We start from the raw sequence: 14,550 nt of genomic DNA, 5'->3' as shown, positions 1-14,550 counted from the left end.
AGATGTGTACATTTGCATTTTGATATGAAATGCTAATGCCCTGTGGTCAATGCCATGGACAATATTGTTTAAAAGAGGTTCTGATTTATTGACAAAACGTCATTATAGCAATACCTTATAGTTATGTCGATGTTGATCATTTTCAAAGATTACAACTATATAACTATTAAACAACATTTTAAGGAGTTCTTATCATATTCGACAATAGCTCAAATAGATGTACTTACATACCATTATCTACATTCCGTTCTCGACAGGTAATCTTAAGCACCCATTTAGATAAATTTCACACAAAATGTACTTGGTAGTCGGCGAAGCAATTCATATTTATTTTTTATGTGAATACCCGCGTTACAATAACGTTACCATTTAATAATATGCAAACACATACAATTAAAGAAAAAAATACACAAAGTAATACTCGATAGTCCGCGAAGCAATTTTTTTTAATGTGAATACCCGAGTTATAGCGAACATTACCGCTCTTTTTTATTTCGTTAATGCCATTAAAGTAGACACATTTCCGTTTAGAGGAACTTTCAACAGTTCACCATTCAGCAATGTCTAGTCGGTAAACTTAATAAGAAATAACTGCAGGTATTTATAAATAAAGTGGCTACCTGAATATGGTGATGCGATACATAGGTGTTATATGGTATGTGGTAACAATTTGGTCTATACCTCAAAGGACACTATTGTACGTCAACGGAGATAGTATCTCGTAACACTCCTAAATTACCGACAGATAAGGAGCTATGTAGGACAGGGTACATATGTAGATATACAGGTTAAGGGAATACCTGACACAAAAGATGACGGGGATCGCTAATAATGTATGACTGTACCTGTATAGATAACGACTTTTTCCAGTGACAACGACAACACAAAGGTTTACCTGAGGCGAGATAAAAAATATGTAGGGTTTTATCTCGGATAAAAACATGCAAAATTTGATTTAAAAAATACTGAAATATGATATTTAAAACATACGAAACATTGTTGTGACACGAAAAGGACACTTGAAGAGAACTTTTCCCGTAACAATAGAAACACAAAAGTTTATAGAGACAAGACAAAAATATACATAGAAATATATCTCGGATACAAAGCATGCAAAATGTTATCAAAACATTATACCAACCTACACGTACATATACGAGATAAAAAAATTCATAGGATTTCATCTCAGAAAAAACAAGCAAATTGATTAAAATTATACCACCCTACGTGTATATATATAATTATAACCAGAGACAACCAAAATGTTATAAGACTCTTTAATATGAGGATATGAAAGAGATTGGGAGTTGCATCAACCGAGGTATTACTAAACAAGGTAAAACCTGATACCTTGCTCTGATCGAATTTAGTGACTATCCTTCACACCAAATTTTTATATAAACGAGTCTTTTTTTCTGTAATGTCACATAGTTTATGAGAAAAGTTATTTGTTTAAAATATTACGATTTTTTTGCATTCAGGTTCGCCTTTGTAACCTCTATGTTTAGATTACACACTTATGTACTAAGCGTAGTGTTACAGCAAGTATTATTGTGATGTCACGATAAGGTTTTTTTTATCCAGGCGCTTGTGCAACAAAATGTGAACTACATGTTTGCACTGGCTTATTACCCTGATGAGGGATATCTGTGATAAAAAATACTTTTCATATAATTATTAAAGAAAAGTTCATATAGGATTTTAATTATAGGATTCTGGGGCAATAAAACACAGAATGTTATCAGAGTTAAACCACAATACGATACTTTATCTGAGACATGATCCCCACAAAACTGTATCAAAGACATAAAAACTTTCTAACAAAACTTTATTAGGGATAAAAACATACACTAAAACTTCCGAGAAAACTCATACAAATTTATTTGAAATGGTCAGGGATCACCTCCTCGATCACGTGGGTTTTCTCAGGGCACTCCGGTTTCCGCCCACTTTCAGATCCCCCGCGCGCTTACATCCTGGCCATCGAAAGTAATTTGTTTAAGTTATAATATAACTTGATTCGCAATCGGTATAAAATAAATCAAGTTTGTTTGTTATTTCGAATATCATACAAAAATTTATCTGAAGAAAACACCGATTATAATCGGAGGTAGCAAGAAAAAACATCTCTTTAAGATAACTATCATTTAAAATCTCTACGGCCATTGGAAATTCAGGTCATAAAATAAAAAAAGCTTAATACTAACAATGACAACGCGTTAGCAATGTCACTGTGTGAGTTTTTACATACACGTGACTGTTTATAATATCGCCTCTGGTGGAGAACCAGCATTAAAAAAGTGAAACAGTATTTATCATAATTACTACAAACGTATAAGATTACCAATAAAAAAGACATTCCATCATTTAAGCTAAGTAATCGTTACCTGTTGATGGTCTAAGGGACGCCTATTATCCATCATATAAATACTCGGTTTCCATACTAAATTACTACATTTTCCTTACTACAAAGAGACTTAAATTTTCACAAATACAGTACAGTATATCCGAAGGCCTGTAACGTTATCCTGTATCATTTTAAAGGAAACGTCAGACATTTCAGTAAATGTTGAAAGTCGTGTCCCTCGTGGCCAAACCAAGGTTTTTAGGTGAGGAGATTAATATAAGCTATAAGCTTGATTTCGAATCCTAGCTTCAAATGTATTTGAATGTGTATGCATGTAAAAGTTTACTTCAGTAAAATATTGATTAAACTAATGTGTTATTTTAACGAAAAGCTTAACGAATAAAGGAAAATATCTCATAAGAAATTGTTTTTTGTTTGTTAGATAATCTCGATTGGAAAAGAATATATATGTGACACTAAACGAACATAAAGTAATGATATAATTATATTTTTACTTTTTTCGGTTACATTGCACTTCATCAGACACCTATATGAATTATCTGATGAAAAATCCAATATGAAATTCACTCATAACTGATTAGTGTTTCCATGTGGCTGAAATAAACAAAGTAACCCATACTTTGCAACAAAGAGACGATTACTTTGATGTTTTTGGTAAACCTCTCTTTCTGGATGACAATTGTTTGGAAATATATTTATACAAATCTTCTAATACATTGACCGTGGATACGACAATTCGGACAAAAAAGTCACTTATGGACAGATATTACAGCAGACGGTTTAAATGTGTGTATTGCTTTTTTACTATCCAAGTTCATTCACCTTAACGCGCATTATTCTATAATATATTCCGCCGAGTAGAGCTCTTCATCTTTGAAGTTAGATTTATAGAAGCAAATCAACATGGTCTCTTAGGTTTAATGGTACATCATGTGACCCGTGGCGGCTGAATTATTAGGTTATAATTGGATCATTAACTCCTGAAAAGGTGTCGTATTCTGAGGCTTGTAGGATAATGTCAGGTAAGAGATGTTATTTGTCATGTAAGTATCTTATTAGCATATAAATCATTGGTTACCATGGTTACCGAAGGAGTCAGTTGATCCGTTTAGTAACATTTGAAAGAAAATTCCAGCAAGTTGTCACATAAACAAATTGGAACTACCTTTTGACCTAGTAACAGATAAAGCCGTTTCCTGATAAACTGTCCTACAGGTAGGGCGATAGGAATTAACCTATCATTGTATGATCGGAAAAGGCGACTAAATTTCTGATCCTATATTTTCTCTTCTTCCTAACTGACTTTCTTCTTCTTAACAATGAAAGCGCCTCTAATAAGATCTTATAAGGTAGGCTCTGGGTTCTGTCCCCTTGCCGAGAAAACACCATAGTCTATAAAAGTGGTAGTCTCTACTCCTGCTTGCGCTCAGCATACAGGGAGTGGGACGACTGGTTGGCCTGTTGTTAGTATAATGTGATTAGGTGGAGTGTGCTTGTTCTGTCTCCCTGGTGGCATGCTTCAGTGAGATTGCACTATAAAATGGGCAATAGTTCTACTATTACAAAGGGCCACAATATCAACATACTTCAGTCTCCAAGAACACGCACGCACTTAACACACGCATCACATCGCATACACGTTAGGCCGTCCTAATTTCATGCCCTTCGCTATTAATACGTCGTTAATCACACCAAATAATCAACCATATTAAGATGAAATTCATGCGCGTGGAGAGCAAAGTGATTCTCTCCATTGTTCCTTCTCCATGTTAAAAGCGGAAAACAGCTAAAACTTGTACTTTAAAAGTTGAGTTATTTCGCTTTCATCCCGTATATATACCCATGACTCCACGTGGGAGCATATTCCATAGTGCAAATGTTGACATACACAGCGTGAAATTGTCAACTCGCGAAAAATTTGAAACCGGACTTATCGAGAAAAAATTCACATGATAAGATGTATGCACATTCACAGTAATGTCCTACCGACGATTACTGATATGGATTGAATATGAACTGTCCCAAAAACTACGTATGTCTCGCCGCCAATAAAAATAACCTAATTAAAGGGAATAAAACTGAAGGAGATGCGTACTCTAAGGAAATTTTGGGGTGTAAAGGAGGAGTTTGTTGGTTTTTTGGTTGCTTTGTTTGTTTAGTGTTTTTTATCCAATTACGCAACTTTCGGAGGATGCAACTTGAATACTCTACTTATATTACGCCTTACAAGGAAGAAATATGATATCTACTGTCTTAATAGGTCTAAAAATTAAAAATCATCATTTCGTTTACATTTTAAAATAAAATCTTTTATAGGAGGGATATCAGTTTTACGGACACTCATGATCAGTGAAAAGCAAAATATTTTGCATGAAGATACCTTAGGGTCAGCAGCATATCCGTAAAACGGCAAAAGTGATACCCCTCCTTTACCCGATTTTCCGTTTACCTTTCTCGGTGATTAACCGGACCATAATGTCACTAGGCACAACATCTACTGCCGTAAATATAACATTTATAAATGTCACTAAAACACTCAAAGTACGTAGAATGGTTGTCTCATACTGTGAAACAACTTTCTTTTGCGTGCGATTTACTTTCATGAATTTCTCGATCACCATAAATTCGTGAATATTTATCTTTCCGAATGAATATACGATATACGGGTCATTATATGAATAAATATTGATACATGTATATATATTTACATTTAATTTTCAAATTCGCGAAAGTTAATCTTCGCAATCTTGTTTTAAAGTAGACATCGCAAAAGGTAGTAGCCGCGAAAAAAGTTTGTTTACAGTATATGGATTAACTCAGAAACGTACCGAGTGATACCCAAACTGTTTATGTTCATTTTTATGTTAACAGGTGAGACCAAATCCGGAGTACAGATGGCACCCTGGGGTTACTGTAACAAAACCGTCCTGATCTTGATGATACACTACCGCCATGTTATCAATATGCCTCCTAAACAATGCTCAGCGCAGTGTGCATCCATTGCAGAGAGAATGGTAAACACATTGAGGTCAGACCACGGCCAATTTCCCGTGACGCTGTTAAAGAACAATGGATGCGTACGAAGCTCCGGGAGATGTTTCCTGGTACATTCCTACACGTGACCAGATCCACAGTACGAGATATATAGTCAGATAGGAGGGAACACCCAAAGACGTGTGGTAATAAAATTATCATAAAGTGCATGCGAGCATGTGATGGGAGTGAGGGGGTTGGTGGGTGGGCGGTTATTTTCACTCCTTCTGTAATTTTTGGCGTGGAAAATGTCGGGATGTTTTTCTGCTAACGAGCAACAGGTAGATTCTATGATATCTCTGTTCACAGAAACGACTGCATTAATTTAATATATGTGTTACGGTATTATGCTTTTTCATTTACGATTTACAAGGGAAATCAAGCACTGAAACGCATAATTCACTCCAATCTCTAATAGCAATTTCAGCGTGTATACAATATTTGTTGAATATGAGGTTTCAAATGTAAATAGGGGACGAAGAAATTCAACATATTGCAGTGTTTGCTTATTTTAAGTAGCTTAAAACATATTTCTGGAATACTGTGTCAATATCATTTAAAGTGATCTAAATCCAAAACGATGCGTTTTAATCTAACGGTGGTTTTGTCCGTTCAAACAACTGACCATATGGAAAGTATTTTGAAAAGACAATGTTTTTAAAACAAATATTGGTTTAAAATTCTTGTGGAAATACCTCTCAGAACGTTAAACAAATTATTTATTTCTCCATGACGAACCACCAGTCATGCAAAATAGCTATCGAGGGAAATATTTTCTATTTTCATTTTTTACATGGACAATTTTTTCGTATAAAGAATAACCATCAGAAATAGCCCGATAGCTTATCAAGTATACGCGTGTTTGTCACTATGTGTAGTTATAATCAACACCAAACGAAAATGTTGTTATTAAAAAATGACACATATGCGTTTTTGAATTCCTTCCATTTCAACATATTTCTCTTGCGCAAACACCGTCAGATACATTGTATATCCAGTACTAGACTTAAAGGTTTTATGAATGGGAATAATCATATTGCTTAATAATCCATTCTCACGCCTTATATGGGACAGATGTCAAAGCCATATGTCCCAAGGTCATTCTAAATATGGCGGAAGGTCAAGGTAGACCATGGCTTCAACATGTTGCAAATGTCATATTTGTCTTCGTAGATTATGTCTAGTCGATGATTGTACATAGATGTGAAACATATGCTTTGCTTTAACCCAACTTATATTAATATCTTAATTCATAAGAAAGCAAAATAATATGGTAGCCGATTTAATTTTGACCATTTTGTGCTTTGATGTCAAAATTGTCACAACGTTGAGTCACAATTACAACTCTGACAAACAACACCTATCTTATCTAAAGTCATATTTGTCGTAAATTTCATACTCACGAATCAAGAAGAGCTTTTAATATGTTATTCACTATCAAAAATGTCTAACATTTTGCTAAATACAACACTAAGAATGCATGTCGGTATTAAATATTAAGTTATATAAGAGTTTAAAATGAATGTTGGCAGAACTGTCAAAAGTCATGATATTTACGTCTATACTGCAGTAAAATTAGTACACACAGTCAAACCAAGAACTCAAGTGGTGGTCAACCATTTTAACAGTGATAACTTATGGTTTTCAATAGATAACTAAAGAATGTTTGCCCATGGCCAATTATGGTACATTTCAACCTTTGACAGACAGAACAATCATTCAGCTTTACGCTGTTATGGAATAACTAATAAATCAAAAAGCTCTTTGATTTTATCTTTAGACTACTTGACAAACATTCCTGAACGTGTTGCAAACATATATTTTTGTTACCTTCTTTTAAAAATTTATTACCGAAATAAGTGAAAAAAAATCAACGAAAATATATATGATACATGCTTGCTTATTTTTAAGAGTGTTTTACGAGTTTAAAAAGCGTAAAAATATGCACGGTCATGATTTACGTTTGTTTAATCTTCAAGAATCTCTCAAAAGGGTAAAGTTCTCAATAAAAATTCCATGTGAATGAGATATTATGTATCAATGAAATTGGAAAAAATAAAAATTAATAATAATGATAATAAAAAAAAAAAAAAAAAAAATTCCAACCCTGAAATTGATTTACCACAGGTTTTTTTCATGTCAACCTATATCAGCAGTGTTTGAGAAGACTTCCTGCTCGAGTATTATAGTATAAGCTATTGAGATTCACTGTTTGTGAACATCGCTTTCGTGTAATTTACGCGAAATACAGCTAATTCAATTATTGAAAGGGTGACTACCCCAAAAAACACTTATGACCGGTGTTTTGAAAAGATCTTCACTTGACATGAACATTTAATAGGCGCTGTTAGAGGTTTATCTTATGGTATGTCACAAAAGCTATTTAGGGTAATCAACTCGCTTTTTGATGGCACATGTAGGCAGAATGTCGTCAATTTATGTTCAAGTTTCTTGACAAAGTGGGTCTGCCAGAATATTCTTAATAATTACCATTCAGTTTTAAATAAATTTAGTCTTATTTCTGATTGATTATTACTCAGAAATTAGATGACTTGAATTGACCTCAAGTGATTTTAAAATGAGGACAATTGCAGATGAAAAAAAAATGATGTCAAGTTTATGTGAATTGCAGGTCAAATTGGCCTACAAACCTCCATGTGAATCGGGTCAAATTCTTTATCCTGAATTGACATTATATGACTGTGGTTCACACGAACAGGACAATTTGACACACGAGCAACGTACAGACATAAAAGCCATTTTAAATTGAGTTATTTCCAACATTCAATTCATTGACATATTGTATCGGGAAATAACGTAGTTTACTTTCATCTACGAAATTTGTTAAAGGGGATAGTTAGATGAAACTTTTTTTCAGAAAATAATTACACGCATAGGAACAAGTTAGGCTAAACATTTTTTAACTATACAGTACATATGAGAACGTCACCTAAAACATCTGTATGTTAAGGACATATTCACAGGTAACGCTCTGATTTTTAACCCTACATTAAAGATGATGAATCCGTTTAATACGTGACAAGTATGTGAGATATTCTTTATTTTACTTTTTTTTAGCATTTTTTATGTGAAACATGTATTATGTGAAAGAGTTACAATAACCTTCAAGTGACTTTTAAATCTTTTATCACCAGATGGAACGATTGCATCCTGTGCAAATCAGTTATGTTTGCTGCATATTCTAAAACATACGTTTTGACAAGAAAAAATGTTTGATAAAAGCGTCACAGCAACTTCAAATGACTTTCAAATCTTTATCAACAAATCGAATGATCGAATCATCTGTATATCAACTGTTTGCTTCACCCTCGTAAACATCAAAGTGTAAACTGTATACCTTCATATCCATCTCCGTTGCCGATACAGCCATCCCGCTGTTGTTTGCATCAGGTAGATATGGGTCTTTTCACATAAAATAAAATAGCATTTATTAATGTGATCTATAATTCATTATCAAAATAAACCATTATAGTAGAATTCAGATTTGCAATGTTTTGCTTTTTCCGTATAAAAACGTATTGCTCTAATGATTCTACATGTTTGTGTTTTCTGTCGTAACATTTAGAATAAGAAGGGAAACTCAAATCATGTTAAAATAGCAGTTATTTAAAACTGCGGCCTATATATTCACAGTGACATAGATAGTCATAAATCTACGTTACAGTGTCAGATAAAATCTGTCATCCGTTTTTTACAGGAAGTCGATATCACGCGACACGCATGCTCTCTCGCCGATAACTATCTACGCGGGCGCTGAATGCATAGGTATGACAAAAATAGAGACATTACCAGTTTATATTAACATACAGTTGAAACAGCAATTTTGATGTGATGAACCCTATAGACGATCAAAAAGGCCACGGTTATGTTTTTGTTTGTTTTGTGTCCACGTGTTAGTAGATTTGAGGCCCATGAGTGAAATTTGTTTGCTTGATTAATAAACGTCCTATTAACAGCTATAGTCATGTAAGGACGGCCTAACATGTATGTGTTGTGTTGCGTGTATTATGTGCGAGGTGTGTTTTGGGAGACTGCGGTATAATCATGTTGTGTCTTCTTGTATAGTGGAACTGTTGCCCTTTTTATAGTGCTATATCACTGAAGCATGCCGCCGAAGACACCAAGCAACACACCTCACCCGGTAACATTATACTGACAACGGGCGAACCAGTCGTCCCACTCCCTGTATGCTGAGCGCTAAACAGGAGCAGAAACTACCACTTTTATAGACTTTGGTGTGTCTCGGCCAGGGGACAGAACCCAGAGCCTTCCTCATAGGGCGAACGCTTAACTCAAGGCCAAAAGTGAGGCGGTGCCAATAGAGGCATTAGGAAAGATAAAGTGGTTTAGGAAGAAGAGAAAAGATAAGATCCTAAATTTAGTCGCCTTTTACGATCATGCAATAAGGGTAGCAGGTACAATTCTAACGCCCTACCTTTAGGCCAGCATGAGTGTAAAACAATACTCACAATGCATTTTATATGCAATTTTTCGACCAATTTCCGTATAAAGTTTTACAACTTTTGTGTATAATTCCCTTTCGGATCCCTAATAATAAAACAGGAGCACCTTATGCATTCAGCAAGCCCGCTTTCCTCAGTTCAAACGACTTTTTAATAAAGAGGCCCAAATTCTGCTGAAGTTGATCAAAAACAAATATTTTAGGAACTGAGAAATGGAAGATATGTGCGACAGGGGAAGTCATGATTCTTAGCATCAAAGAGGTGAATTCTATAAAAGCAACCTCTTGTCATTAATGTTCATCATAAATAAATATTTTTGAGAACAATATGCATATAGCCATTGCCAATCTGAAAGCCTCAAAAGTTTGAGTTCTTTAGAAGAATTGTGAGTTTGTTTTCTTACGTACGTTTTTTCACCTTCCTGGCTTGTTATGTTTAAGGAAATCAAAGGATGCAAACCTCTAAATACTGGTGTGAGGATGTGTAGTTTGGCTCAAGTCTGTATATCTGTGTTAGAACTTGACAATGCCTTTAAATCAGCTATAGCATTAAAGTTACATCTATTAGAAGACAGGCATCCGACATCTTTAGCAAGGTTATTCTCCAGAAAATACCTTTATGTCTGTTTTTATTCATCATAGCTTGAACGATTATCAAGGTGTTTTGTTGCCAAGAAGATATCTTTGTTCAAAATCATTTAATTCAAGTCCAGAAACTTTCAATGAATTAAGGTTGAACACACAACCTTTTATCGTTTCATACAATATGTTTCACGTATACTGGCTACATTTGTATTTCATCCGGGTGACCGTGAATGAGAGTCGTGGTCTCTCATGGTCTCTCATTTCAACAAACACGGCAGTCGTTCACCCCTGAATGTTGAAGCCCGCAAGTCAAGTCTAGATGCATTTCAGCATTTGTATTATCCATGTGACCTTGTATAAATGTCATTGTTGTTATTTTGACTTTACTTTTTAGCCCTTAATCTCAGCATGCTTTAGGTTATTACGTGTATAAGGTTTATGTATATTATGAAGAAATAGGCCTGATTTTAATCCCAATTGCATTGAATGAAATTCAAGGTCATTCATTTTCACAAACGGTGCAGCCGTTCATCCAAAGCTGAAGACGCGAGAAGCCCGCTAGTTATTATATTGAATTACATTAATAAAATTGTCTGAAAACGTTCCTTTCAGAGAAAGGTGTTTATAAAATGACAATGAATACTCGGTCCCTGTGTTTAATATATTAATATATGAATGTAAGATGAAACCTTTTAGGTGCAGTTCCGGTGTACTTTCAATGATAACAATAGATTCGCTTCGTAAGCAAATATTTTATCATATAAGCAGGAGACATGCTAATAATTTCCATGGTCGGTTTTTAACCGTCTGCGATGTATACGTACATTAATGGTCGACATTTATGTAATAAGTTTAAACTTCATGAAAAGTAACTTTATATCCTACGTGAAATTTTTGTGTACCAGACAAGGCATTAATGTGCCAAATTCTTTAACGTGTTATGATGTAGAGGTCTTAAAAGTTGTCCCATCAAAACCGATGGACAAATAACATTGTCCCAACATTGACAGCTATGCACACATATCAGGATGGAAAATTATGTGTGTATATCAAGGAAGTCATTTCATATTATACTTTATAGCATCAAACCAACGATATCGTACAATATTGTGGTATACTATCTTAATAGCATTGCAGACATTGGGTATAACGAATAAAGTGTACACGGCCTCAGTACCTTTCAGCCTTACTGTACATGCGATATTGGTTGAAAAGTCTTTAGAGCTGCATTAATATTTGCAGCTAGAGATGGGCTACATGAGGGAATGGGGATGAAGGTAAGAGGACACAGGGATGAGTGGGAATAGGGGATAAATATCAGGTAGGGATGGGGGTTTGGTGGAGAGTTGGGATTGGGGATAGGGGTGGGATAAAGGATAAAGGTGGAAAAGGGATGTGGGATGGGGATCAGGTGGGGATAGTGTTTGGTAGGGATTGGATTGGGATAAGGGATGGGGTCGGGAAGGAATTAGGAATGGATCAGGTGGGAATGGGTGTTGGTAGCGTATGGAATTGAAAGATGGGAGCGAGATGAAGGATGGGGTCGAGGAGGGATTGGGGATGGGGATGTGGGGTCCGGATAAGCATCAGGTGGGGATGTGGGTTGGTTCGGTGTGTGTGTGTGTGGGGGGGGGGGGAGGAGGTAGGGGTTGGATGGAATGGATAGGGGTAGGGGTCGAGGGATATGCATCGCATGGGGAAGTGATCAGGTTATAAATAGTCATGTCATGGTAAGGTAAACTGAAGACATTTTATTTTGTATACTTATGCCTAACCAGACGACAGATAATGTTTTCGTGAAAGAAAAGCTTGTCTGGTAAATATCTGTGGTAGAAAATCGGCCTATAACTTCGTTTGCAGATTTCAATTCTATAACACTTAAACTGTAAACCATACTGTGACAGGGGTATTTACAAAAAGATCAAACATTTGAAATATGTAATGGATTTCTTTATACATACAGTAGTTCGTCTAGTAAAAACCCGATACATACAAACGCAGTGTAATTACCTGGGTATATGCATCAGATTGGCTTATATCACATGTATTTGAGTTATACGAATTTCTTTTTTTTCTCCGCAATTTGATTTCCATACGATCCATGCCCATTCATGTCCATGTACAATATATACATGTAATGTCTATATAGTAATACACGTACAGGAATAGAGATACGAACTATCGCTTATTGACGAAAAGAGACGTTTTGCATTTCTCATATTTGTAATTATCCTTTTCATCGACAGATACATTACTAGGCTTTTATGAAAGCCTGGTAAGGTCGCATTGAACAAAATTACATGTCGTAATAATTCAATCTTGTTCTATTTGTAACAAGCATTTTCATTGGTGGGGATAATTATGTTAGCCATACCGTATAAGAGTAACATATTATTAAAAAAAGATATTCAACTTAATCCTTAATTAAGGAGTGTATGCTGTATAGTATGACCTATTTTATTATTACAAATTGCGGGTACTGTGAATGTGATTTCTAACACTTCCAGGAACGATTTTGCTGTTGCTGGTATCGCCTAAAACACATTTTTATTTAGGATAAGAAGCATTCTTACCTGCATAACACTCCATTAGCTCATCCTCCGTTTTTCTCAGCGTCTGTTTCGTCCTCGCATGGCGATGTTTTAAATCCGTATGATTTCTCTGCAGAACCTTTAACGCTTTTTCCGTCTTGTTTAACTTATAAATATAATATCCAATTTCTTCTTTGAGATTAGCCTCAGATCGAACAAGAGTATAGAGTTGAATCTCTAAATCTCGAAGTTTGGTTTCGGAAATATTAAGTTTTTCAGTGGCCACATCAAGTCTATCTGTTTTATCCTTAAGCTGATTTTTAAGAATATATCTTTCTCTTTGTAATGTGGCTGCTTTGTGCTCGGCCAGGATTAATTCCTCACCCGTATCCACAAGATCTTCTTGTGCCTCCCTCAGGGCTTCAATTGTCTCATTGTATTTAGTCTCCTTTTCAAGGAGAGCAAATGTTTTCTCCCTCAATTCCTCACGAAGTGCGGAGAACTCCCGACTAAGTCGGGAGAGTAGCGTGTTTTCAGTCCGATTCGGGGCTTGTTGGATTGGCCCGGGTCCCATGGCGTTGTTACTGTAAGTTCCAACCTCTCCCCCGGGATTTCGTGGCCCATCATGTACTGCATCCCTGAGGAGTTTCTGAACAGATGCCTCTAACTCTAAGATTCTGTTTTCGTGGTTTGTCTTTACGACGTCGAGATCCGTTTCTAGGATACGCACGTGTCGGTTTGAATTGTCATTCTGTTGTTCACTAAAGTTATCTCCCCTTGATGAGCACTCTCCTGTCTGCTGTGACAAAAGTATATTGTACGTGCATTGTCCGTTCTGTAGAACGCATTGGTTAGCTAATGTTTGAACCAAAAATACAAGCACTAGACATGAAAACCATACAAAACTTTTATACACAGACTGTAAAAACATATTCACTCTTCCAAAAGAACCAATTAATTCCGGTAAAACTTTCTGCACACATTTTCCGGAGCCTGTGAAAAACTATCCGCTGTGCAACTGTTGGCAATGTTGTGAAGGAAGGTAGCGTGGAGTAATGTGTAAGTCATCATCACTGTTCTCGGCCTAAATTTATCGGGGCCGCGTATACCACGACAAATCAACGCTTTAATAGCTCGGCACGCTTTAATACTGAAAGTAGCAATAGACTGGAAAACCGGTCTGTATTGTCACATATGAATAGATATGTATACATCAAAGGTTCGGAATATATAACCTAGTAAATAAGGATCGAGACGAACCCTATATATTATAGTAACAATAATATAATCAAACTGATTGCAGCATGTTAGGGCCTAAATGACATAGAGATAGCGCGATATCAATTAGGAGGCTAAGCGTCAACTCATCTTAGGGAGCACAATATCGTACGTATCACACATTTTTTTTGTAATCTGACATGTGGTTTTAGAATGGATACATGCTCTTGAGGACTTGATTTTAGATATATTGTATATGATTTGGTCTTACGCATTATGCATTTTATTCTCTATGTATTAAAATTAAGAAACGCAAGATCTTACATATACAT

The 14,550-nt window shown here is 35.5% G+C and overlaps 1 protein-coding gene across 1 annotated transcript in view; it reads right to left on the bottom strand.

The window, feature by feature from the left end:
• Nucleotides 1-14,144, bottom strand: part of LOC138335527 (uncharacterized) — a 54,043-nt gene extending 39,899 nt beyond the window's left edge. The window contains exon 1 of the mRNA XM_069284660.1: nt 13,043-14,144. Coding sequence (XP_069140761.1) covers nt 13,043-13,931 — 889 coding nt within the window. The 5' untranslated portion in view covers nt 13,932-14,144. The remainder of the gene's footprint in view (nt 1-13,042) is intronic.
• Between the last annotated feature and the right edge of the window lie 406 nt (nt 14,145-14,550).

Source organism: Argopecten irradians, chromosome 11 (assembly GCF_041381155.1).
Source record: "Argopecten irradians isolate NY chromosome 11, Ai_NY, whole genome shotgun sequence".
NCBI classification, from domain to species: Eukaryota; Metazoa; Mollusca; class Bivalvia; order Pectinida; family Pectinidae; genus Argopecten; species Argopecten irradians.
The sequence above is the reverse complement of the archived record's forward strand: the minus strand, read 5'-3'. Positions and strand labels throughout refer to the sequence as shown.